Here is a 27293-nt window from a genome sequence, read left to right on the forward strand (position 1 = left end):
GGTCGTTTTAAGAAGAGTGCCTGACATTTTTTCAGCTAGCTAAAAACTCTTTGGTGGACACACATTATTGAATATTTATTGTTAGGCATATGGCCTATTAGTCTTTTTTATTTTATTTGTTTTTTTGCATTTATGCAATATACTGGAGCCAAACCTGAGAAAGTAGACCAGAATATTCCACTGCGTTCCTGGACATGCAATTTGCATAGTTGAAATTCATAGGCAGGGATTATATTAATTGTGAATGAGTGTGCATGAACGCCCTATTTACAACTGATTGGAATTCATTAACACACCTTTAACTATCAAATTGGACATTTATGAAGTGTTTGTGAATCCGGGAATCCGGGAATTACTCAGAATTTACTCATATATTTACACAAGTTTCATGAATGAGGCCCATTGCTTGGCAACTATTTAGTAAATGGCCTAAATATAACCATATGAACAATGAAATATTTTAGAAACTCTATAAATCCTAACAGATCCTTCATTAATTGCTATTAAACAGAAATCAGGTATGATAATAAATGTGTTCAGAAGTGAAGCCAGAGACAAGATCAAACTGTCTCCAGACACCAGCGGCATCTTATTCACCTGTTTTGACTACATGCTGAACTACAGGTATAATACTTTCTTCTTATGGGAATGTACATACTTTTGAGTGTGCTAACTATGCCAAAGCATATTATAAGTTATACAATTGTGACATTAGTTAAATGACATTAGTTAACACTAACTTTGCCAGCCTCAAAGTTGCGATGTAATGGAAGTAGCAACAGATCTTTCAGTATTGTGACATACATTGATATTTCCAGTGTACGATGAATTGGAACGTAGCCACTCTCTAAAGCCCTGTGACAGTGACCTCTGACCCCAAACACACATCACCACTGGAATCCAACCACAGATAAACTGGCAAAGTGTAACGAGTATGTCAATATCACACAGATATTTCTGTGGGAAGGTCATGTAAGCAGGAAAAGCACCCGGACAAATTGAGTCACTGTAGATTTTCCACCTCAGCAGCCATCATCACCTTTCACCCTCTCTCACACAGACACACACACATTTATCTCTGTCCCAAGTCCGCCATCAGTCAATAATTAGCATTTACACACATTTTTGTGGATTGTATGCACTCACTGACTGTCTGTCTGTTTTTATTTGCTGGTGGAAACTTGTCATATGACACCTACACTACATTTCAAAGGTTTGGAATAATTGTTAAAATAATATTACACAAAGATAACCCGAGTAAATACAAAATGCAGTTTTGAAATAATGATTTCATTTTTTAAGGGAAAAAAGCTGCCCAAACCTGCCTGGCCCTACGTGAAAAAGTAATTGCCCCCCAAATCTAATAACTAGTTGTGCCACCCTTTGCAGCAACAACTGCAATCAAGCGTTTGCGATAACTGGCAATGAGTCTTTTTGCTGTGGAGGAATTTTGGCCCACTCTTCTTTGAAGAATTGTTTTAATTCATCCACATTGGAGGGTTTTCAACCATGTATGGACTGTTTAAGGTCATGCCACAGGATCTCAATCGGATTTAAGTCCGGACTTTGACTTGGCCACTCCAAAACCTTAATTTTGTTTTTCTTGAGCCATTCAGAGGTGGACTTGCTGGTGTGTTTGGGATCATTGTCCTGTTGCATAACCCAACTGCACTTGAGCTTGAGTTTGAGGTCACAAACTGATGGCCGGACATTCTCCTTCAGGATTTTCTGATAGAGTGCAGAATTCATGGTTCCATCAATTATGGTAATTCATCCAGGTCCTGAAGCGGCAAAGCAGCCCCAGACCATCACACAACCACCACCATGTTTGACTGTTGGTATGATGTTCTTTTTATGAAATGCTGTGTTGGTTTTATGCCAGATGTAACGGGACACACACCTTCCAAAAAGTTCAACTTTTGTCTCATCAGTCCACAGAATATTTGCCCAAAAGTCTTGGGGATAATCAAGATATGGATGCAGTTTTTGCCCAGTCTCTTTCTTATTGTTGAATCATGAACACTGACCTTAATTGAGTCAAGTGAGGCCTGCAGTTCTTTAGATGTTGTTCTGGGTTCTTTTATGACCTCCTGGATGAGTCGTCATTGCGTTCTTGGAGTAATTTTAGTAGGCCAGCCACTCCTGGGAAGGTTCACCACTGTTACAAGTTTTCTCCATTTGCGGATAATGTCTCTGACCGTGGTTCGCTGGAGTCCCAAAGCCTTAGAAATGGCTTTATAACCCTTTCCAGACTGATACGTCATCTATTTTGTTTCTCATCTGTTCTTGAATTTCTTTAGATTGCGCATAATGTGTTGCTCTTTAAGCATGCTTGAAAGTGATTTAAGTGATTTTTTGACTAAAGGTCTGGCAGTAATCAGGCTTGGGTTTGGCTAGAGAAATTTAACTCAGCTTTCTAAAATAATGTGGTTAATCACAGTTGTTTCATGATTTAACAGGAGGGGGCAATTAATTTTTCACGTAGGGCCAGGTAAGTTTGGACAGCTTTTTTCCATTAATAAATGAAATCATCATTTAAAAACCGCATTTTGTATTTACTTGCATTATCTTTGTGTAATATTAATTTGTCTGATGATCTGAATCTTTTAAGTGTGACAAATATGCAAAAAAATTTAAAACAAGAAGGGAGCAAAAAACTTTTCACGGCACTGTAGTTTATTGCTGTGATCAAAGCAGAATTTTCAGCATCATTACTCCAGTCTTCAGTGTCACATGATCCTTCAGAAATCATTCTAATAATTCAGAAAACAATCATTTTAAATTGTAATAATATTTAACAATATTACTGTTTTAACTGTATTTTTGATTAAATAAATGCAGCCTTGGTGAGCAGAAAATCATTTTTTATATGTGTGCGTGTGTTTGAGTTTGGAATGACATGAGAGTGAAAAAATAATGACAGAATGTTTAACAACCATTTTATATCGTCAGTTTCCACCTTGTGGCTCTTCAGTGAACCCAAAACCCATGTGTTATTAAGAGTCACCTCCTTCTCCTTCTTGTCTGTCTGATGAGCGTACGATAACAAACATTTATTTTCTACCTGAAAACGCTTTCATTTTCTCCACTCACACTGTGTGTGTGTTGTGGGGGTGGGGTAGTGTGAAGACCCCTCTCGTACAGGGCCCCCCTGACTCACCCAGACACCAAGCGTCTAGACCATATTCATGATCCATCTGTCTGAGAGAACACTACACTACCGCCGTGGCCATTAGAATTGAAATCAGCTTTGCTTCCCCCCTCCCATCTCTCGTTTTGCCTCCTCTGCGTCTCTCACTCGCTGTCTCTTTCTCGACATGAAAATCAGCACTCCTCAGCCTCTGAAAATTCAATCACGGCGCACACAGGTGTTTCTAAAATAGCAGCCAGCCGCAGACGCTTTCATTAACATGCGGCCCAGACTGCTAAATATTTTAAGTGCAGCAGTTGGACTTGTTCCATCGGTAAAGAGTGGCCCTTGTTCAGCAGACAGCAGGGAAAAAATAGAAAAAAGCATGTTAAATAAAGCACACAAAACCAAGCAATCCTAACGTGGGGAGTGTTCATGAAGAGATGGCTGCTAGTGAAGGAGAAAGAGGGAGGAAATGGACACGGCCAATAAAAGCTGAGCTGTAAAAAAAAAAAAAAAGGTTTGTAAAAACTTTGTAAAACAAACGAAAAAAACACTTTAATTGTCTTAGTTCATATGAAATGAAACAAGATCATTAAAGGAACAGTTCACCCAAAAATAAAACATTTGCTGTAAATGTAGCCTCAGGCCATCCAAGATGTAGATGAGTTTGTTTCTTCCTCATGAGAACAGATTTGGAGAAATGTAGCATTATATCACTTGCTCACCAATGGATCCTCTGCAGTGAATGGGTGCCGTCAGAATGAGAGTCCAAACAGCTGATAAAAACATCACAATAATCCACAAGTAATCCTCACCAATCCAGTCCATCGATTAATGTGAAAAGATGTGTGTTTCTAAGAAACAAATCCATCATTAAGGTATTATAACTTCAAAACTAAGATTTGAGTCTATAATCCATATTGTTTTCTCCAGGGACAAATTTGTCTCGTCTGAATCAGGAGAGAAATATGCACAGATCAAGCACTGTTTACAAAAGTTCAACTTTTCACTTTTCATTTCACAAGACATTAATTGATGTGATTGAAGTGGTGTGGATTACTGTGATGTTTTTATCAGCTGTTTGGAGTCGCATTCTGACGGCACCCATTCACTGCAGAGGATCCACTGGTGAGCAAGTGATGGAACGCTGTATTTTTCCAAATCTGTTCCCATGAAGAAACAAACTCATCTACATCTTTCTATTAGAGTCGACGACTTTCAAAGACATAAATGACAGAGGCGATGCGACTAAGTGAAGCAGAGCTCAATAGAATACGGAGTGGACAGCACTGTTGAATAAAAACCAACTAATTCCACTCAGTCCTAAAAATGAACCTTGAACACATTTGTTGAATTTTAAAAGAGTTAACCATCTGTCTGGATGCTTTCATGTTAACTGGCCTTGAAAGATGACTGACATCAAGCAAGAAAGAGTGTGTGTTTGTGTGTGTACGCAGATAGAAGAGAGAGCTAAAGCACACAAATGCATCTACGAACAGCGTCCACATACAAACACACATTCACACACCTATGGGCACGCATTCATGCACAGGATGGAATGCGAAGGTCATACAAACAACTACACAAACGATTCGGTAAAAGCTCCTGTTACACAAACACACAAATGCAGTGTGCTAGCAAAGGATAAATCGACAAAATGTTCAGCCTTTAACACTGTCTAACACCAGTCTAACACTGAAGCCGACAGAGTCAAATATAAAGATGAATTCAACTTTCAACTGGAAAAAATAAAATACAAAACACAAAGACTGCTCAGTACAAAGTGATAATCTAAAATGCACAAACTGATAAATTTGATGAAATTGCAAATAATAATTTTTCAGCATATTAGAGTGATTTCTGAAGGATCATGTGACACTGAAGACTGGAGTAATGATGCTGAAAATACAGCTTCGATCACAAGCATAAATCACTTTGAAAAAAAAATATTTAAATATAAAAGTTACTTTAATTGTAATATTATTTCACAATAATTTCTTGTTTCTTATCTACTAAATACTTATTTCAAAAACCTAACTGAACCCAAAAAGTTTAAACAGTAGCGTACATTTTACTGGTTTGGTAACTATTGGTTATTTGAAATGCTCTTCTGCTAGTATTGCAACCTTTAGCTTATATTTTAAAACAGTTTGCACACATAGTATATACATTACATACTTCAATTTGTACACTGTTTGATGGAGAGCACAAAGCAAACTGTGGAGTAACGTTTGATTAAACCAGAATAAAACTTGACAGATGAATCGATTAAACAGTTGTTAGATGCCGCAATAATGGACACTTCCAACTCTCAAATCTGACTGGATAAGCCAGTTTCCTTATAAAACAGCTATTATAAGTTTTAATGCACCAAGTCAACATATCTGCAATATCATCTACAGTTATGCTAATGACCTGTATTCCTCAGCAGAAGAATCGTTCTCACACTTGTGCTCAGTATGTTTCTAGCATAATTGTGGTAAGATAACTGCACCACACAGCAATTTTGTGGCATAATGCTGAACAAAATATCAATAAAACAGGATGGATCAGCAAAGACAACAGCACAGAACACACAGCAAAGAGATCTGGGCGACACTACACACCTAACTACAGTTTTCAGTAGCGTAACAGCAGTTCAGCTGTTTTCAAAATAGAGCAGCTTTTCCAGTAACAAGCCATTTTTTTCCAACAAGCGTTATATTGCTGTTTTTATGTCACATTTATAATGCACACCCAGCCTCGCAACTGATTGTGATGTTAACCAAACACTCCAGTAGACTGTCGCTCTCCAATAGCAGAAGTCTGATTCATTTTAGTGAGTTGGTTCTCTTGAACCAGTGTCAGAAATGAACTTTTCCATTAAAGAGCAATATTTGCCCCCTGGAATTTTTAACCAGGGGCATTTTTTATTGTTACCTATTATTTGTATGATTGTTGACTTTAATGTCAACAATACAACACTTAAATTTAACCATTTGCGTCAATCAATCAGAATGAATGTTACCAGACTTAACAGACTTTTTAAAATTATTTATACATTTAATAAAACAGAAACTCATAGGGCTGCAATATGATGAAAAAAACATTTTTGTAATTTGTTGCTCTTGATATTGTAATAATGATTATTAATGTTGATTAATAGAATACATATAAACAGTTTTTGTGTATGAAGTGGCACATCATATTCTGACATGTTGGTCTATGACATTAACGTAGTCTAGCGCAAGTTTGCAAAAACTCTCGTAATAATCACTGAAGTGATTATTGATCAAGTTATTAGCATGATTGGCGAAATATGGAAGCCCAATCCCACCACTAAATAAAAATGAAAACAAGGTAACTGACTTTTTATCTCACAAATCTGACTTTTTTTTCACAATTGTGAAATCTGAATTTTTTCTCATTATTCTGCAAGTTATAAAGTCCAATTCGGAGCTAAAAAAAGAGACGCAAGTTTATATCCCGCAAAATGAGAAAAGTTTATATTATGCAATTCCGAGAAAAAAAAATAAAAAATTATTTTTTATTTCATTCACTTCGTTGTTTATGATGAGAGAATTCGCAAGCGCGCAGAATTCAGTCAGTGAGAGCAAGAAAAAAACACACTTGTGAAACTCCATTGCTGCCCCGGAAAAACAAACTGCATCCTCTGTTTACGTAACGCTGGGTTCTTCGGGAAGCTGAACAAGGTAATCTTTCCCTCACAACGAAAAACACATTTCTTTAGAGACATTCTTCCCGAGCGAGTCCCGTGCATGCAGCCAAATGAAGCAAATTGTGGGCGTGTTCTTCCGGGAGAAATGCCCATATAAGGAGTTCCACCGTCGTTTACGTCAACAAGAGCCACGATCGAAAAAAACTCTCCGAAACTTGTACGAACCCCGAAGTGAGATTTTTGGCACAGAAATACTCTGTTATACGTCCAAATTGTTTTTTGAAACTTTGTCCATGCTTAGCATAAGAATCCAACTCTTTAACAGTGTAAACAACTCTGAATGCATGAAACAGCCTTGTACCCCCCCTTTAATATACTGCTTCAAAGAAAGAAACATTGATTCTCCAAATATTTTTTTTGCAGTGAAATAAATATTGAAATACTGTGTTCAATTCAGGTGAATAAAATAGGGTAGATTTTATTTGTTCCAGTCCCATACTGATCTTTTTAAGTGAACCACATAATCTAATAATTATTCAATTTAAAGACACTAAATGATCTAAATCCCTTCTATGTATGCAGCAACATTTGGTTATACTTTTTTTTAATGGTAGCTTGACTGCAGCCAACTAGTTTCTACAGTAGCTTCCCCAACACTGATGCAATATCACCTGTCAGAGATGCAGATGTGGCGTTGAGACAGAGGTGGGAGGATGGACTTACACTGGATGGTGTCTGGAGGTGGAGGTACAGCAGCAGGACAATGTTCCTCATCACTGTTGTCTCCACATTCATTCAGATGATTGCAAATCAGTGAGAGAAGTTTCAGACATCTGCCATTGGTGCAGTGGAACTTGCACTCTGCAGAAAAACAAAGAGAGAAATGTGTCTTCAAGGGTGGATGGTTAGGATTGTTATGACACAATGCGGCACTATTATACAACTGAAGGCATCACATACCAGACAGACTGAATAATTAAGCATATACAGGTTGATGCAATGCACCACATGCAGGAAAATAACAATTACAACTTGGCTTTGGGTGGAGTGCTGAGATGAACAGATATTTCAAAACTTTATAGAGCATGTGAAACATTTCTACCCAGTTACTCTAAGACTAGTCTAAACCTCAGACGGTACGCCCATGGACCACTCACGGGCCGTCTGATGGATATAGCAAACCGTATTGGCAACAGCTGGCTAAAACCGCAAGCTCCAATCTGATTGGCTGGCTTTCAAACTATTTATGTTATTCAGAGTGCCCAGGTTTTTAATAACTTCTTCAGCTTGCTGATGTGGTACCATCTATTACAGATTAGTGTTTCCAAAACATCCTGTATACAAACTGCGGTTGGTTGCTTCACATGTCAGTCAGACGGTCTCTTCCTGTTAGGGCTGCACGATAAATCTCATGCGATTGTCATGCGCATCTCATCAGTGATCTCATCATGAGATTTATCGTGCAGCCCTACTTCCTGTCTAAGTGGGCGGTTCTTTGGCCAAATAAACAGCAACGTAGACCAGACTTCATGCTGAAAAGTCAGAAGTCTGGCTCTGTAAGATAAACACATTGTTAATGTAAGCACAATGTGTTGGAGGTGTGCTAAAATGTGTGTTAATATGGTTTCTATAAGGCTACGTTCACACCGCGAGCCTTAGTGCTCAAAATGTTTGCTCAGATCTGATTTTTTTTGTATAGCTTTTCACATTGTTGTTTTAAATATGGCCAGTATCAGATTTCCAGTGTGAACAGATCATGGTTCTCAACTTTCTGCGCGAAAGAATGATACGAACAGGGTTTCCAGGTTTTTCACAACAAAATCCTCCCAATTGCTTCTTAAAACTAGTCCAAAACTAGCTCAATCATGTTCAGAGGGGTAAATATCGCGTTAGTGGGGTTGTGTCAACCCACGAAGTTGAAAAACGACCCAATTCTGAAAAATGTAGCCCAATTCTGCAGGAAAACTGTGGATTTGGCAACACTTCATACGAAAGTAAACACAGAGGACATAAAGTAACCGATTATTCTTTCACTTTTGGTGTGATCTGCTGCAGAAGCCAGCAACATTATGTGCAGGCAATATGAATAAAGACAAGGATGTGACAAAAGAGAGCAGAGTTTTTAAACTTTTATGAAATGAGCCCTCATGTTTTGCTTATGTTGTCACTGCCATTATACTTATGAGTTCTGACACATCACACTTCCACTGATTACCTTTCGCAACTGTCTTGATATGGGTATGTAAAATCTTTGAAGTGTCTCCTGTCAGCGCAGAATCATGACGAATGTTGATCTAGAGTGACAAAAAAGTCCCATGAAATCCGACATGACCGTTCACACTGCGGTCGCATTGCAAAACATCGGATTTAGTACCACATATGGAAGTGGCACAAATCAGAATTGAAAAGATCAGATTCCATGCGGTTTGTGCTGTTCACACTGTCATGACAAAAACAGATCTGAGTCACATACAGTATGAGAAAAACAAATCAGATTTGCCTGCAGTGTGAATGCAGAGACATCTGATAATTATTTTGATGACAATTAATTATGAAATATACACTAGTGTATGTTTTTTATTAATATAACCATTTTCAAATATATCAGTAGCAATGTAAAAATTTTAAAACAAAAAAATGGCTTGTGCACTAGTATTACATGCTTTATATGATGAACAGACAAGTGTTATTTTAGTATTATTGATATAATTATATTATAGTATTTAATAATATGAATTAGCCTTTATTTTCATTTTTATTTAAATATTAGTCATTTTTATATACGCTCTTGCCATTTTTATTAGTTTTGTTTTTTTAAATATTTATCATTTTTATTTTATTTTTATTTTATTTTTAGTTTTAGTAATTGTATACTTCAACTTAAACACATTTTATGCCATGCAAATAATTTATTTTGATGACAGAAATAAAATTGTAAAACATTTTGGGTAACACTTTATTTTAGGGTCTCTAATTAGCATGCATATTAATAGAATATTAGTCATTTATTAGTAGTAATTAAGCACATATTAATGCCTTATTCTACATGACCTTATTCTTAACTACCTTACTAACTATTAATAAGCAGCAAATTAGAATTTATTGACGGAAAAGTCGTAGTTAATAGTTAATAAGTGTTCCCTATTCTAAAGTGTTACCAAATATTGTAAATAATGTGATGGATAAATTTGTAGCAATATAAATATTAAACAAACAAAACAAAAGTCTTTATTGCTTTGGCAACATTGTGCTATTCCACAGTCATGCCAATAAAGCTCAGTTGAATTGAATTGAATTGAAAAGATGACAGTTTACATTTTTTAGTGAACTGTTTCTTTAAGGAATACATCAACACCACTGAAAAGATCAAATGTAAGATTAAATAAAGACAAAAATGTTCTTTCATTGTAAAAGCCTTCTTAATTTCTCCCTTCGATGTAATAACAAAAGAGCTTTGTTAGTCAGGTGCACTTAAAAGATCCCGAGGAAAGGAACATATGAGGCAGTTGTTCGGCAGGCTGCTGTGAATAAAAGATGTCAGGGATGTTGTGATGGAGTTTTATGGGTCTCTAATCTACCCAGACTCACGATGCGTGACCTGACGCCGCACCCGATGGCATAACATCTACCATAAAACATTGACTTCAGAGCCATTACAGCGAGCAGGATTTCTGCGAGCTTGTATCAGGCAGTTCTCCGGCCGCTGTCTCGTCTGTGGCGTTAATCGCAGATTTGATCACCAGCAGGGGAAATGAGACACCATGTTTGAGACGCCAGTCTCTTCACAACGCCCAAACAACTTAAACACACGTGTGCGTCTGCTTGAGGACAGACAACTATCTATCTGTCCCGAGCAGACAGCCAGGCGTGTCACTCAATTTCAGGATGATCTAGAAATGTAGAGCAAGATCTGAGCCATGCAGACATTGCTGATTTTTACCATTTCTGAAGAAACTGTGTTCATAAACCTCACTGCCATGATGCTAGGGTGCTTGGGTTCATGGCTTTTGTTTTGTTTTTTAGGAACTTGAAGCAAACTAAATATACATGAACAGAACTGCATTCTCACAGAATTTCTGATTATTCTCTAGGTATTTTAATTGTGTGAACGAAGATGGCCTCGGCATTGTTTTTTGTTTTTGTTTTCAGTCCAATATTGTGCCATTTCAGATTTATCTGCACCAAAAATGAAAATAAAACTGGTGGTTGATTGCTTTACATTTTGGTCAGACAGTCTCTTTCTGTTTAAGTGGGCAGACTTTCAATGTAAATATATCAGATTTTTCCCATTTCTTCACCTACCAGGCTAAAAATATCAAGTCAGTTTATTTGTATAGTGCTTTTCGCAATACACATTGTTTCAAAGCAGCTTTACAGAAAGTCATTATGTTAATGTTTACGGTATCTCAATATCTTCATGCCTTATTGTTGCATTTCGATTAATATTGGGGAATAATATAGTTTATATTTTGCAATGACACAAGCAATCAGCCAGTTCAGATATAGATAACCCTTCACAAATTTACTGCATGTAACAGTAAAAACGATTTTGTATGCAAAATAAGTACATTTAGTTCATTTTATAAGAAAATATTTCAGTTTTTCAACTTCAAAATTTCATGTTTAATTCACCGTTATTTGCTGTTTTTTTGTATTTATTTGTAATATTTAGTATCAATTTCTGAGTGAAAACTGTTTTGATGTATAATTTCTTTCAGTTTATGCATATGACCTTGGACATAATTATATATACAACTTTATATAAATAACTGGGCAATAATATAGTTACAAATCAGGCAGTTGAGTTTTGTTATAGCATATATCACTTTACGTGAATGTACTGTATGTACATGGATAAATCTAGATAAAATATGAATTTAATATATATATATATATATATATATGTATATATAGCAATCCTAATATATATACTGTAACGGAGCCGATGAGACGTGAGGCGTGCGGATCCATATGCAAGCTTTTATTATTAAACATGGTCAACAAGGCAGGGTCGAACAACAGCAAACGGGTATGGCATGGGCAAGACACAAGAGTAGTCCAGTGAATAGATGGGGTCGATCGGCGGCAAACGCAATCCAGAAACAAAAACAAACAGAGATAATCCAGGTACATGAGCAATGGTCCAGGCAGGAGCAAACAGAGTCCAAACGACAAGACAAGAGAGAGATCCAAGACAGGCTATAAACTACAGGGCAGGCGGAGATTACACAGAAATGAGATACACAGGCTAGGATCAAGACACGAATGACTCAGGCAATAAACAGGCTAAACTAGACTTTAACTCAGAAAACACGGAATGGCTCTGTAATGTAGCTATTGCTAGGAGAGTGATAAACGCTAAACAATACTTGGCGACTTGAGCAGGATCTGAGTGGGTGTAATATAGTGTGTGTATGATTGGTTGCAGGTGGGTCCAATCAGTGCAATGGAACATGGGAAATGTAGTCCAGGGTGATGTGTAACAGTCTGTGTGGTGTGAGAGTCAATATAATGGGAGAGCGACCTCAATCGGAGGTAATCGGACAGAGGCCATGGACCAGATTCGTGACATATACAGATGCACAGACTCCTTCAATGACTTTTTTCTGTAAGTTACATCAATGTAAAAAGTGGTAAATAGTGACTGCCTTTACGAGTGAGTCACTCAATCATTCAGTCAAACGATTTGTTTAACAACGCAGATTGATTTTTAATTTAAGTGAATCACTGAATTGTTCAATTTATTCAAAAACACTGATTCATTCAAGAAAAACCACTCATTAATTTAAGGAACAAACAAGGATGGTCTATGAGTAAATCATTGAATCGTTCGAATGATTTATTCAAAAACACTAATTAATTCAAGGAGCAAAAGAAAAAAAAAAAGAGTGAATCACTGAATCATTTACCCAAATGTTTGATTCGATCACTTTTATTGTGCTGCTTTAAACGCTTGAGCTTTTTAAAGATGGGTGGATTCTGATTGGCTGTCAATTCTTTTATCATTCATCAGCTGAAAAAAATAAAAACATTCTGGAAGTAATTGCAACGATAATGTTCCTCTGTGTTGTTACAGTTATAACTATGGTTTTGACTCTGCTATCCAAGTTTCCAATGATTTTTAAAAATATCTCTATATCTATAGTTATTATTCTTGGTGTGAACAGGCCTTCAGACTGTCGTTTAGGTCATTTGTCAGTGTGTCTGATGCAGCAGTGTTATTGTCCTGCACTCTCTCTCACGCGCTTCCCTGTCTGCTCAGCCAAACTGATGCTCTCTGACCGCTCTCTGTGTCATTGGCCGCTCGTCGCACAATCGCCTGCCATTCTCATGACTCATCCGACCCTGATAAGACCTCGAACCACCCTGCGTGTCTGGGTTCTCTTCCCTGGTCCGGCTGTTGATGTCACCTGGCCTCTGCTCCACTGAAGCAGTCAGACAGGGCCATCTGTGTGCAGCCAGTCAGTCGGTGGAGATCATGGGATGGATGAATCTGAGAGAAGCCTCAGTGCCTAAATTTAACCCACACCTGGGATTTGGAGTCTGCGGGCAAGTTCAGGCCAAGTGTGTCAGCTGTTCATGACTGTGGTTTGTTGTCTTTTTTGTCTTAATTTTCCACTTGACATATTGAAACAGCATTCATAACCCGATTTATTTCCATAATGTGACCATAAAGTCAAACAGGACACTTAAGGAATTAAGATTAAGGAACACTATTCACTATTAACTAGCTGCTTATTAGCATGCATGGGTGGTGATGGCGCAGTGGATAAGACACATGCCTTTGGTGTGAGAGACCCGGGTTCGAATCCACTGTGAGACACCAATGTGTCCCTGAGCAAGACACTTAACCCCTAGTTGCTCCAGAGGTGTGCGACCTCTGACATATATAGCAATTGTAAGTCGCTTTGGATAAAAGCGTCAGCTAAATGAATAAATGTAAATGTAAATGTTCTCAGCATATTAGCTGTTTATTAGTACACTCTAAAAAATGCTGGGTTAAATACAACCCAGTGCTGGGTAAATATTGGACAGAACACATGCTGGGTTGTTTTCAACCAATAGTTGGGTTAAATGTTTAAAGGGGTGGTTGATTGCGATTTCACTTTTTTTAACGTTAGTTAGTGTGTAATGTTGCTGTTTGAGCATAAACAATATCTGTAAAGTTACAAAACTGAAAGTTCGATGCAAATGAAGAGGTCTTTAAAAATTCTGGCAGTTTAATGCCTACAAAAATGACTGGTAGGGACTACAATGAGCTACTTCCCGGGTCCGTTAATCACGAACCCTGATTAACCCCGCCCCCGGGAACATGCAGCAAAGGGGGCGAGGCCATGCTGCGCTGCTTTAGAGAGATCCTTGTGCCTTTGTTTTGCATCTTTAAGGTTTGGTGTTAAAAATGAGAGTGTCAACACTAAGCAAACTGGTACCAAAATTTATAAGTTTCTTTTTTGGTCCAGACCAAAAGAACCAAGAACCAAGAACCAAACTACACCCTAAATAGCTGAATGACTATTAGTTAACCCTTTAACCAATAGGCCGAAAGGCCTGATTAAAGTCAGCGTGAATTCTCCATATCAATTTTCTAAATGCATCTTATTGATCTTATTGTGAACAATTCATGCATGCACTTTTTTTTATGAGTTGGTAGTGTTTAATCAAAATGTAAATGTCATGTATCTTCCTGTGAAATGTCAAATTTCTCTCTGATTACATTGCAACTTTAATATCATTGGAAAAGTGAAGTCATTCCAGAGCAAGCGGTTACATTTCGATGAAGATAAACGTGCATTATTAAAATAAATGATTCTTTACTAATGAGGTCACACTTCAGTTTGAGAAAAAAAATTAACTGACTGTTAACTTCAACTTCTGCCTCAATAAACTCCTTATTTGCTGCTTATTAATAGTATAGTTGTTAAGTTTAGGTATTAGGCAGGGTTAAAGGATTTAAATATGGTCATGCAGAATAAGGCATTAATATGTGCTTAATTGGTACTAATAAACAGCCAATATGCTACTGATATGCAAGCTGATAATCAGCTAGTTAATAGTGAGCATCGGTCACTACAATATAATGTTACCTTTAATGACTATTATTTACATATTTATTAATAGCGTCCATTTTAATTACATGGAAACTTCAATAATGAAGTATGTCTCGTCACTGTTAGCATCACCAAATGGAAAATAAATGGACTGTTTACAAACAGGTTTCTGCAAATGGTTGGTCAAACAGCTAGCCCCTCCCTCAAATCCCATCACTGGTTGAGACAAAGTTGCTATACATAAAGCTGGGCAAGATCCTTAAACAAACAGAGCAATGTTTCGATTGCGCCACAGAGCCGCTGTGTTTACAAATCAACCTACGAACGGCTTACCGATAGTTGCCTGTGCATGTTAAGCTGGCACAGGAGAAAGTGGAAAAAAAGCACCCACTCCACCTTCAAAAACTGCATATCAATTTATTAGCCAGAATCAGTGTGCATTTCGCTTCTTAAAATGGATTGATACTTTTCCGTCTGGTTTTGGATAACACGTCTTGTTGTATTACACATGTCTTGTGTACTTCTCCGCTGGATTTCTCCTCCAAGGCTGCGAAATGAGTTTCGTTCTTAATACCTTTAATCTTATTTGGACCTCGTCTCCCACACATCACGCTATATCTTTTGTCACTTTCAACACTCCCCTCCCTGTCTTTCTCCCTCAGTCTGTGTCTGTCGCCGCCTCCAGGTCTTGGCTCCTTTATTAAGAAAAGAAAATAAGAGCGAGGAAGCCTGCAAAATTTTCTGCGCCAAATTCCCCAGCACATTGAGGGGGAGCGGTGTGTGTCGTGGTGAGAAGCCAATGACCTCCGTCGGCTGAGCTCGGATAATTAAGTGTGCACTCATAGCAGAACCGAGTCAAAAAGTGCGAGACGGAGCAGCCATCGCAATATGTTCTCACTTTATTCTGAGTAAAATGTAAAACCGACAAGGGCTAGACACTGTACTACATATAGCTGGTGCGATGGTCTTTTTTTAAAGTTGAAAACTATTAAGCTAATTCTGAAACGCCTGTAACTTAAAGTGCCAGATTTAAAAGGAACATATTAGACTGGAGCTTTTAAATAGGTCCCCACCGCCATGGCTCAAAACCTAAAACAAGCACAGCTAACAAGAGTTTAACCTTGCGGGTATCGATTGTTTTTGCTCTCCCCCATCCCGCTTGTTTAGTACCGCCGTATTCCCCGGCATTCAGCCCACTTTAAACTCCCCCAACCTATCCGAACCTCCCCTACGCAAACCTGTGCGCTGTGTGCTCACAAAATGACGGGAATCGTTTTGGAAGCTGTCCACACTCAAAACGCCTCTGCCATGAAACACCAACACAATTCCTACTCCACGAAGACTACAGTATATGTGTGTGTGTGTGGAGTGTGTGAGCAAGCACAAGCATCAAAACTGAGTAGCTTCACTCTCTGTTGCTAGGCAAAATCATGAGCAAATTCAATCAAATCATATCAACACAAAAACAGTGGCAACATAAATCTCTTTGCTTGGGATAAAATGAGCTTAAACTGATATTAAATGAAAAGCGACTTCACTGATCATGCTACAGACATATATCTAACAAATTACATGATATTTGGGTTGTTATTTATAGTATTTGTCTAATTACATTGACTAGGCTTTAGGATTGTCTTTCTGAAACATTTTAAAGCAATAAACAAAGGTCATTTTGTATTTTAGTTAAACTTAAGTTCAACGATTCACAGAAAATAAGTATTGTCATTATTTACTCACCCTCATGTCAGTCAAACCTGACTTTCCTTCTTGCATGGAACACAAAAGAAGATATTTTGAATAATGTTCAAGCTGCTCTTTTTCATGCAACAAAATTGAATTGATCGATTGAGGAAAAAATCCACGAAACTGCCGTAAAAGTAACCATCTATTCAAAATTTTATGAATTTTCACTATTATATTTGTTAAAATATGGCGTAAACTTAAGCTTTGCTACAAGTGAAGTGTCTTAATGTGCCATGTTTGAATTAAACAAAGATCACTACACAAGTTTTTGTGCTTTTATGGTTTTATGGTGCATTTTGAAGCACCGTTTTGATATTTTCTTTTGTGATCCACAACAGTAATGAAGGTTTGGAACGACATGAAGGTGATAAAATGAGAAAATAATGACACAATTGTAATTTGACAATTGACTTTCAATGAAATTTCATTAGCACAAAGAACATCAAAGCGTTTATTTGGTTTTGCTAGTTGAAGCATTTCATTCTGTTGTGATTTCTTTGACTGACAGGTTGCCTGGGACCGTGGGCCAGCGCTCTTTCCCCTCAGCTGGAGAGCCCATCACATGCTTTTGAACAGAATGTTCTGGTTTTTCATTTCTCTCCACGATGAATAAAATAGCAGAACATTGTGACCCCGGCTCAGCTTGGGGGCCATCCAGTTGTTAAAACAATATCCTCTACCTCAGGTCTCTCAGGAATTTTTGGATGTATGGGTCCAAATTCCAGTCCAAGTTCAAATTCCACATCTGATATTAAAAGCTGGATACTGGAGTATTTTCTGTGTCAGCACTTGGCCGGCCCCGAACAAAGGCAGAAGCTTCACTTTCTGAAAAGAGTCTCTTTTTTGATTTTTTGTGAAACACAACCCTACCAACATGATAGGGACTCCTTGCAGTTAAAAAAAAGTCATGTATTCTCAAAAACATAAAGGTGAACTGAGCAACTTTTTGTTAATAAGTAATTGTTTTGACTTTATACTAACACCCATGGGGCATCATGTGCCTTTCTTTAAGTGAAGTGACATACTGCCAAGTATGGTGACCCATACTCGGAATTTGTGCTCTGCATTTAACCCATCCAACGTGCACACACACAGCAGTGAACACACACACACCGTGAACATACACCCGGAGCAGTGGGCAGCCATTTATGCTGCGGCGCCCGGGGAGCAGTTGGGGGTTCGGTGCCTTGCTCAAGGGCACCTCAGTCGTGGTATTGAGGGTGGAGAGAGCTGGACATTCACTCCCCCCACCTACAATCCCTGCCGGCCCGAGACTCGAACCCGCAACCTTTGGATTCCGAGTCCGACTTTCTGACCGTTAGGCCACGACTTCATGGTGGTACCATTGGCAGTCCAGCCTTACTTCTTTCTCTAACCTAATGAATGAATGAGGCAAACCCTTCCCTAAGTAAATCTGCACCTGAAAAGCAATCAGTAGCAACTGAATTTTACAGAAATTTACAGTTCTTTTATGCAACATGAAAAAAGTCTTAACTGTTTTGAGTAACAAAGTGGTGATTAGACAATGATGTTCAAATTATTTATGGGAGGTGTGATTTAAATGACCCATCGCAAGAACCTGGGGCTGGGCCCATTTAGTTACTGTTGCTACGTCCGACAAGCCATGATGCTCTCAAAAATACAAGGCAGAGCAAAGAGGACACTAACAACGTGCCAACAGATAAGACAGAGCAGGTTACTTTTGCTATTAAACTAATTTTGTCATTTTTAAGAAATTCAAACGATAAATACCGTTTTGCGGCTCTTAAATCTAAAGTGTCTTGATCGCTGTAGTGCCTCAGTTCAAGCGGCACGTGAACCCATCATCTCTTACTCTTTACTAGTTATAGCACGAAATAGCATCAGAAGAAATATTGTTTCAACTGCGGAAACACATCAAAACACATTTTTTTAAGTTCAAGTCCACCAACGTTAATCTACTCTCCTGTCTGGTTTGTTTGTCTGACAAAGTGGAAGATTTGTGTTATGATTGGTCAGACTGCCTGTCAATCAAACTCCTGGCGAAGGGTGAACTCGACTGACCAAATTTTTCCACATGAATGGCAGACTTCTGAGAGCCAAAATATCATAGTAGTTCTGATATTGTTTACATAATAATAAGAATAAAAAGATGAAGCAGCAGCATTAGGTGGCAATATATAATAATATTCTATATTATTATAATTATCATCATATTTATTAATATAATAATAATAATAATTAATAGTAGCAATAATAGTACAGTGAATATATTTTGCCACCTAGTTATTAATAATAACATAATAATAATAATAATGTAATAATGCAATAAGACAAAAAATAACAGTGCTGTTATTATTCAAATTATTGTTGTTGTTGTTGTGGATATAAAAAAGAAAAAAGTACAGTAAATGACTGGTAATGTGATAATTGCAGCAACTATGAGGACCTGCCTGATGTAGAATGAAAGTGATAATTGATGCGGAGTCTTCATTTTCACGTGTACATCAATTTTAACATGTAGCTGAAAGTATAATTAATTCAATTACGTGCAAACCTTAACTGAGAAACTTAGGAGACTTGAGAAGAAACTTAATTTACTTAGGGCACCTATCAAGGGGTAAGATGATTCTTACCTGTGTTATTATTTGTGGCTGGGTAGTCAGCTGCCTGCATACTGCCCTTGCAGTAATGCTTTTGACTGCAGCTTTAACCAGTCCGGTAGAAAGAGCGTTGCTGTGTGACCTCCATTTTGGATCCGGTTCAGCTTGTGTGTGGCAGTTACTCTATAAACCCTCTGTGCCAGGAAGTGCTGGATTTGCTAAATGACCAGTTAAAAAAACTCACTGTGGTAAAAATGCTTGCTAAACAAGGGATCCTATCCTCCAAGCCATGGATATGCAGCCATGGCCAACTGTGCAAAGTTACACTCTAGAGCTTGGAAGTGTTCGACGTGTCTGCTAGAACTGTCTTTCTTTCCACTTTTCAGGCTTGGCATGTGAGTGACACAGATGCCCACAGGCACCGTCCTAGCCAATGTGCCAGGGGTGTCATCCTTCTTCAGTAGTGCTGGAGTTTCATCTTAGGAGAAACTGTGGAAAAAAGAGAAAAACTGGTTAACACGATTATATTTGAACAAGAGATTCCCGTTCCCCTTGGCTGGTTCATTTCGGAAGAGAGCCATATGGAAGGCTGCACTGAAGAAACAACCTTCTTTATTTGTTCAGATGCAAAAACACAGCAGGGTGGCACTTTGAAGTCTGGAGATAAATATATCTGGGGGTGGCGTGCACACCTCTGAAAGTAAAATCATCTCCACTTCAAACAAAACGGGGAGAAGAGAAGCTTGCTCAACAAGAAAAGGCAAACAAAACATTGTTAGCAAAAAGTAAAAAAGACAAAGCAAATAATATGGATATGTGTAGGGCAGCTCTGGACATGGCAGTCTGGGCTTGCTGGCTCTTCATCAACGTATCAAGCAGTGGTGGAAAGAGTACTGAAAACATATACTCAAGTAAAAGTACCATTACAATCCAAAAAATGTAGTGTGAGTAGAGTAAAAGTACTTGTCCACAAAACTACTTAAGTAAAGGTCATTTCACACTGAGTCTGAAATTTTCGCACGTTAAAAATAAATACGACCTCACGTTGTGTCAATCACGTTTACACACTGCCTCCGAAACTTTTGTCCGTCGTAAAAAAAAATGGGATCAGGCTCGATTTTCTGCGTTTTCGCATCCGTAGAATGCATTTTGATAGGAAAGGATGACGAATACGAAAAAATGGAAAAACCAACGCGAAAATTTCGGACTCAGTGTGTAATGACCTTAAAGGAAAACGCCACCGTTTTTCCATATTCCAATATGTTCTTCCCTCAACTCTCCAGTCTAGCGCGCGGCACCACTATGCTAGCGTTTAGCTTAGCACCATTCATTCCTTAGGATCCAAACAGGGATGAATTTAGAAGCCACCAAACACTTCCATGTTTTCCGTATTTAAAGACGTCAGGAGTGATGATATTACTGCGCCGAGGTCGAAGTGCTGCAAAGTGCTTTTCCGCCATACATTATAGTTATCATTTTTTATTCGCTTAGAAAATCGCCACGTTTAATTTTGTGTCACCATACTCACTCGTGTAGCTACTCATGTAACCGTCTTTAAATACGGAAAACATGGAAGTGTTTGGTGGCCTCTAAATTCAGGGAAGAACATAAAAATATGGGAAAAAATGGCGTTTTTCTTTAAGAGTAAAAGAGTAGCTTATGTAAAAGTACTCATGAGTATCGAGTAGTGAGTACTGAGCTGAGGATTCTACCCTCTTATAATAAACGCTGTACACTGTCATTTAAACCTTTAGAAAACATATACAGTAATTTACATGATCTCGTTGTTTGGCATAAAGAATGAAGAATATCTATCTTCCAGCAGTTTTCATTTTGACGGCCAACTCTTTAAAATACATCAGAAGAACATAGAAAAACTATTATGAAAAGATGAAAGTTATTCTCAATACAATCATTTAAATTAAATATTATTTTAAACACATCAACAATTAAATATTTGAAAAAAAAAATGGATTTAAAACAGGTGTAAGGCCACTGAGACACAGTTGCTGCACATAAAATATTAATGTTTAGAACAGTGCAAAAAATACAAAAACCATTAGAAACTCATACAAGAGTTCAGCATCATATGGGTTAAAATTAGAGATTTTTTTTCAGGTTTTAGCGTTTTGCATCAAGAAATGACAATTTAAACATAAATGCACATTGTTCTAGAAGGATGGCATCACCCCCCACACATTTACTCAGATTAATAAAATTTTTAGGGGGGGGGGGGGGGGGGGGGGGGGGGGGTGCATTAAATAGGTAAGTTTTTCCTGTTTATCTTTTTTTCATAAGAAAAACACACACACACATCTCTTTGCTGGCCGCGGCGGTGTCGGTGAATCAGCAGCCAGCATCCACAACTGAATGCAACAAAACATGTTGAACTTGAATTTAGTTTTTGCGCGAGTGCACTTACTAAATGAAGGCGGATTGTAAAAAATGGATCAAACGAAAAACGTTGTTTAAGGAGCTGCAGTTTTATTACGTCCCGCGTTGATACAGATGCAGTATATTAACCCCATGGGTCATCAATAAGGTGGTCCGCAATCTGAGTACATTATTTCCACGCGTTTCAGAGTGTTCCCAACACATCGCGCGCTTAAACTCATCTTCTCCAAGTGACTGCCGCGGAATGCACGCGAGGGTGAGGCAGGTCGCGCGTCTGTCTCTCTATGGAGTGGGAATTTACATCACACCAAATTTCAGGCCCTGTAGGTTGGTAAGAATATACAGATCATTTTAGTAAGCATGAATCCGTAATTTACCTTAACATATTAGCGGGAGATGCTGATAACTCGACTGAACTGATGCTTGAAGAACGCATCTCATCCACAGCAGTTGGCGGTTAAAGTTTTCTATGCACAATTTGATTTGACGAAAGTCACGAGACAGATTACTCTCTCTCTCTATCCAATCACATTGATGAATAACAATAGAATTAAAACTAGATTAAAAAGTGCGTCAAGACAAACTTTAAGTTGGTTTGAGAAAGTCTGACCAGAAAGCTTGAAAAAGTTTAAGAAGTTTAAAACAGTTTTAAGTTTGATGGTTTTCAGTCTGAAATAGTTTGAAGTTTAAAGTAGTTTTACAAGCTTAAGGCAATACAGTCTGTCAGAGATAGAAAGATAGATTGATGGATAGATAGGGTCTTTCTATGTGGTTGCTAGGGTACCTGGGGTGGTTACTAAGGTGTTGTTATGTGGTTGCTAAGGTACCCGGGTTGGTGGCTAGGTTGTTGCTAAGTGGTTGCTAAGGTACCCAGGTCGGTTTGCTAGGGTGTTGCTATGAAGTTGCTAGGTTACCCCGGGGCGGTTGCTAAGGTACTCTGAGTGGTTGCTATGTGGTTTCTAGGGTACTCGGGGTGGTGGCTAGGGTGTTTCTATGCAGTTGCTAGGGTACCCAGGGCAGTTATTATGGTGTTGCTATGTGGTTGCTAGGGTACCCAGAGTGGTTGCTATACGGTTGCTAGGGTACTCTGGGTAGTTGTTAGGTTAGTTGGAATGGTTGCTAGAGTGTTGCTATGAAGAAGTCTAATGCTATTTTATGCTTTCTGATCTATTTACAAAAGTTTAAAAAGTTGGATTCTCATGCTAAAAATGCTTGGCTGCTTTCAGAATGAATTGTAAAGTTGTATCTTTCTTTTATAAATATGATAAAACTAAAGACTCTTTGGAAATACAAAGGATACAATATTACTCTATAGGTACTCGAGGATAACATGAGATTGAGCAAAACTGTGTGTTATGTCCCCTTTAACGACTAGTTGGTTTAAGGTTTACTCCACCACGACTGGACATGATTCATAAGGTCTAGTCTTACATTCAGAAACAGCTTAGACAAAGCACAATAGAATGTAAGTGGAAGTATTTAAAAGTTGGACTAGTTTTAACCTGACATATTGTCTTAAAAGTGCAACACTTATGGATGCACAAAACACAGCACAAGAAGCAAAGCAATGGAAAAAAAGACATCTATCTGAATGCGGAGGGCTGTAGCAATAATAAAAGCAATGTGAAAGGGCTGAAACCAGGCCATAAAAAAGGCCCTGTGACCTGACTGCCCAAATCAGTGCTGTCAAAGTTTAACACCGTCTTCCAATAGTCCATCTTTTACAAATGCATCTCGAGACCTCTGCCTTCTGTTCAATTCTGCTGCACTCAGTCCAAATGTTTTCAAACTGTAGAACTATGTGAACGCTCATTAAGAAACGTCTGCTGAACATGACCCTAAGGCTTCAAAATTATACAAAGCTCAGGGTTGAGAAAACCAACTGGTTTTAAAAATATTTAGGTTTTTACATCTCTGAACAGGAGACCGACTACCAATTTGTGTACGCAGATTGGCACAGACAGTGTGTTTAACTGCCTAATTTGAACAACAGTGGAGTTGATTTATAGCGATAAGGATGTGGAGGAAGAAGGAGTGTGAGTGAAGTTTTCTTTTTGTCCCTAGGACAGAGTTTGTTCATTGTTTGACTGACAGCTCCGATATCAGCCAGCATGCACAAGCCAAGACGCTCCATCGCTCCTCTCCTTCTTCTTGAGGACAGTTCCACCTTGTGTCAGCATTCTATGCGATGGATATCTCTCTCTGGAGATCGGCCAGTGTGCCGCGCCGCGCTGTGACGAACTGAAAATGGAAGATTGGGCCTCAGAGCAACAACTGCAGCGGATATAGAGTAATGCGAAGGACTGATCTGCATCATTTCTGCAGCTTACTGTTTCAAGTGACTTTCTAAAACTTTTTTGAGAAGCTGACACCATCCGGAAATCCTTTTACAGAAACACTAGGTATGTCACTTTCCAGCACACAAATCATTCATATCAGTACCTCTGACCACAGATCTGTTCTACAGGCCACGTCTTGTTCCTCGAAACTAGGCCAAGAAAGCACATCTGAAGCTTTCCAAGAGATATATAAATGCATTTTAGTCATGACTGAATGATAAACAAAAGGTTCTGTGAGACAGGAATCTTGAGGCTCAGCTTTGACATAATACACTGACTAATCCTTGTATTCTCCCGTCAATGGCTGCCCATACATTCCCATTATGACACAGCCACATGGCAACGCTTTCCTTTGAGACGAGAAACGCCATAGGGCATGTTGCTCTTCTGACATTGATAAACGATCTAACAACTTCCCACCGTACCAGATAAAGGCAGTTTGGCTGAGGGGCAACACGCAAGCGCACACACACAAACACATACACAGAAGGTGAAACCTCCACCCACAGACTATCGTCGTTCCACTTACAGCCATGGTGTGGAGACCCAATATGCAACGTGTGAAAACATTTCAGGGCTATTTCGACTGAGCATGTGACAAATAAAACTTGACCAGGCTATTGGCACCACTGGGATAATGTAGCTTAATATTTAAAGATCTAGGCTGGTAACAAAAATATTGTAGGTTAAAATTCCCCAAGAGTTGATTCAAGAATAACCACCCTTATGTAGTCCCTTCCCAGGGTGCTACAGGTGTATTTTAAATCAAAATAAGATAAAGATAAAACTAAATGACAAATTAGTAAATTAGACATTAGTATTGCAGGTCAGTAACTTGAATGTAATTCTTGCAGTTACTGCGAGCCAAAGTACAGACCTGAGCAAAGGCTTGACATAAGAGAATTTATGGAGGTTAAATACAGGTCAAGTGCTGGTATTCTGGATGCACTCAGGGGGGCTTTTTCTTTTGCCTGGATGAGGAGCTTAATAGAGCAGTGGCCAAGAAAGGCACAATTGCAGACCATAAAGCATTGAGAATGGCCAGTTGTTGTAGTGTGGTCAGCCAAGTCTAGGGTGAGTCCTACTGTTTTCAGGAAACTGGGAAAGAAGACTGTAATTGACCCTCTATTGAGTTGAGGGAGGTTCTTGGCTCAAAAGAAGAGTTACGTTCAAGTTAAATGAGTCGGCAACCAGTTTGATATGTCAGAAAGGCATGCTGAGATCCACTATAAGGTGTAGAGACAGATAGGAGGAAATGAGACGTGTTGAGAAAAAGCAACATAATGTATGATGAGCAAAGAATGCATTACAGCTCTGAGTGCAAATGAGAAAAGTATGGCGCTAAGTACCGAACCCTGTGGTACCCCACTGTTGAAGATACATCAAATGTTGTAAAGTTGGTCCATCTTCCATGACATGACAGACTCGCATAGTACATATTTATTGTTTTTGTTTGGTATTGGCTATGCGAGTCTGTACTATGCGAGTCTGTCATGTCATGGAAGATGGACCAATTTTACAACCATTGATGCCTGCACATGCACACCACAAACTATAAAACACATGTTCTCCTGACGCTCACCTAAACCCCACATCACTGCAATTTTATGTTATCACAGACATATGAGCACTTCACTACCAGCATACTGCACACACCTCAGCTGGGAGCTGATGAAGAACATAAATTGAGAGTGAGGAGCCTAACTGTTTTTTACAAGATTAAACTCTGTTCTTCTTGTGTCTGAATAGAGTGAAATCAGAGGAGTTCCCACTGCTGCATTGCCTGTGTTGTTGCTATGGCCTTTCACTGTCACTAGGCAGGAATGAACTTGCCAGAATTTACAGAGACTTATTTGCCTACAAATGATATTTCAGTTTCAGTTATGTCCCCCTATGACCCAAGCCGACTGAGAATCCTTAACCCTAATTCCTGACCCTAATCTTAATCTTAGATTTGTCTCTGGCAACACTTAGGATAACCTCCTCACTCACAATCCCAACACTTTATGTAACCAGCTGTCTTATGTAACCACACATACTCAACAGCCAGTGTGCGAATTATACAATGAATTTCAGAAAAGTCAACTTTTTAAAAGCTAGATTTCAGGACACAATTTATTGAGGTATTACACGTCTCATGCAACCCAAATTGCCTTCTGCACCCACACCAAAAATCAATCTTGAGGAATTTTTTAATAAAACACTTTTCATGTTACTTTTTATATAATCATAATCCAAAAAAATTAAAGACCAATAGTCTCCAACTACAAAGGGGGGCATCATCTTGTCTCCCTGAGGGCACCAAGCAAGCGATTTTTTACTGAGGATCTATTTGGCACCAGGTGAAATTTCACCCTCTAAATAACTTGTAACCTAACTTTTTTTGGTTATAGAAAAATTTAGACATTTGGAACACTCCTAAAACATTCTTTGTGTAATATAAAGAAAAAATGTGTAGTATTTTGCTTTCATCTCCTCACCTATAGGCTTTAAGTAGGTGGGTCAAACCACCCCAATTCGCACCCAATTTAACAGCCTTTAAGTAACTGCCATCAGCATCAAAAAGAATAGAGACTGTTATAAGCACTCATGCTGTTCAGCCAATATTTGGCATAGTTCCTGCTTTTGGCGTAGGAGTGCCCACGTAATAACCCAGCAAGAATATTTGATGAATCTTTTATCTTACGTAAGGTCCCAAAACCCATCATCGTCTCCCTATCTGCTCTCCCATGAAGGATTTCCTTCTCACTTCCCCTTCATTCTGTTGTTCTTTATTATAAGGAGCTGTGAATCAGCCGGATGTGCCAACCTCGGATTTCATCCTCTCAGGCATATTCTGCCACCTAAACAGAGCTCAAACACACACTGATACAAATACAAACCTGCAGATAACCAGCAGGACCTATTTATAGAGCATACACCTACTCTCAGACTATCATTTTTAACATTTATCTTTTTTTACCACTTGGCCATCCTGAACTGGACAGACACTCATACACACCTGTTGTCCTCAGCGACCACTGATTCATTACAATCCTGCCATGCACCCAGTGTGACACAAGCCTTTTGCCTTCTCCATTAGATGAGTCACAGCTCAATTAAACCTCCCCTGCCAGACAGACACACACACAATTGAAGCAGGCTGAGCGCTCAGGAGGGTGGCACTGGCTATAGCGGGCTTGGCCTCAGGCAAACGTCTCTTCCAGACGTTTGACTATCACCGTAAAGTCGGGTCCACTTTGCAGCTTTTTCTGGCTGAGAACTGCCCAAACAGGCATGATGTAACAAAGCGGCAAACAATAAATATAACCACTCCAGGGCTCTATGGGGTGAGTGTTTCACTTGCATTTGCAATTAAAAATAGATGCATGCAAACTGTAAAACATATTTAACAGC

General features: G+C 38.6%; 1 protein-coding gene across 1 annotated transcript in view; it reads right to left on the minus strand.

Moving 5' to 3' along the window:
• Positions 1-27293, minus strand: part of LOC306885520 (low-density lipoprotein receptor class A domain-containing protein 4-like) — a 100667-nt gene that overhangs the window by 36774 nt on the left and 36600 nt on the right. The window contains exons 2-3 of the mRNA XM_079442094.1: positions 19198-19653; positions 7515-7652 (exon numbers count right to left, since the gene is read on the minus strand). Coding sequence (XP_079298220.1) covers positions 7515-7652; positions 19198-19237 — 178 coding nt within the window. The 5' untranslated portion in view covers positions 19238-19653. The remainder of the gene's footprint in view (positions 1-7514; positions 7653-19197; positions 19654-27293) is intronic.

This window comes from Barbus barbus, assembly GCF_936440315.1.
Source record: "Barbus barbus genome assembly, chromosome: 19".
NCBI lineage: Eukaryota > Metazoa > Chordata > Actinopteri > Cypriniformes > Cyprinidae > Barbus > Barbus barbus.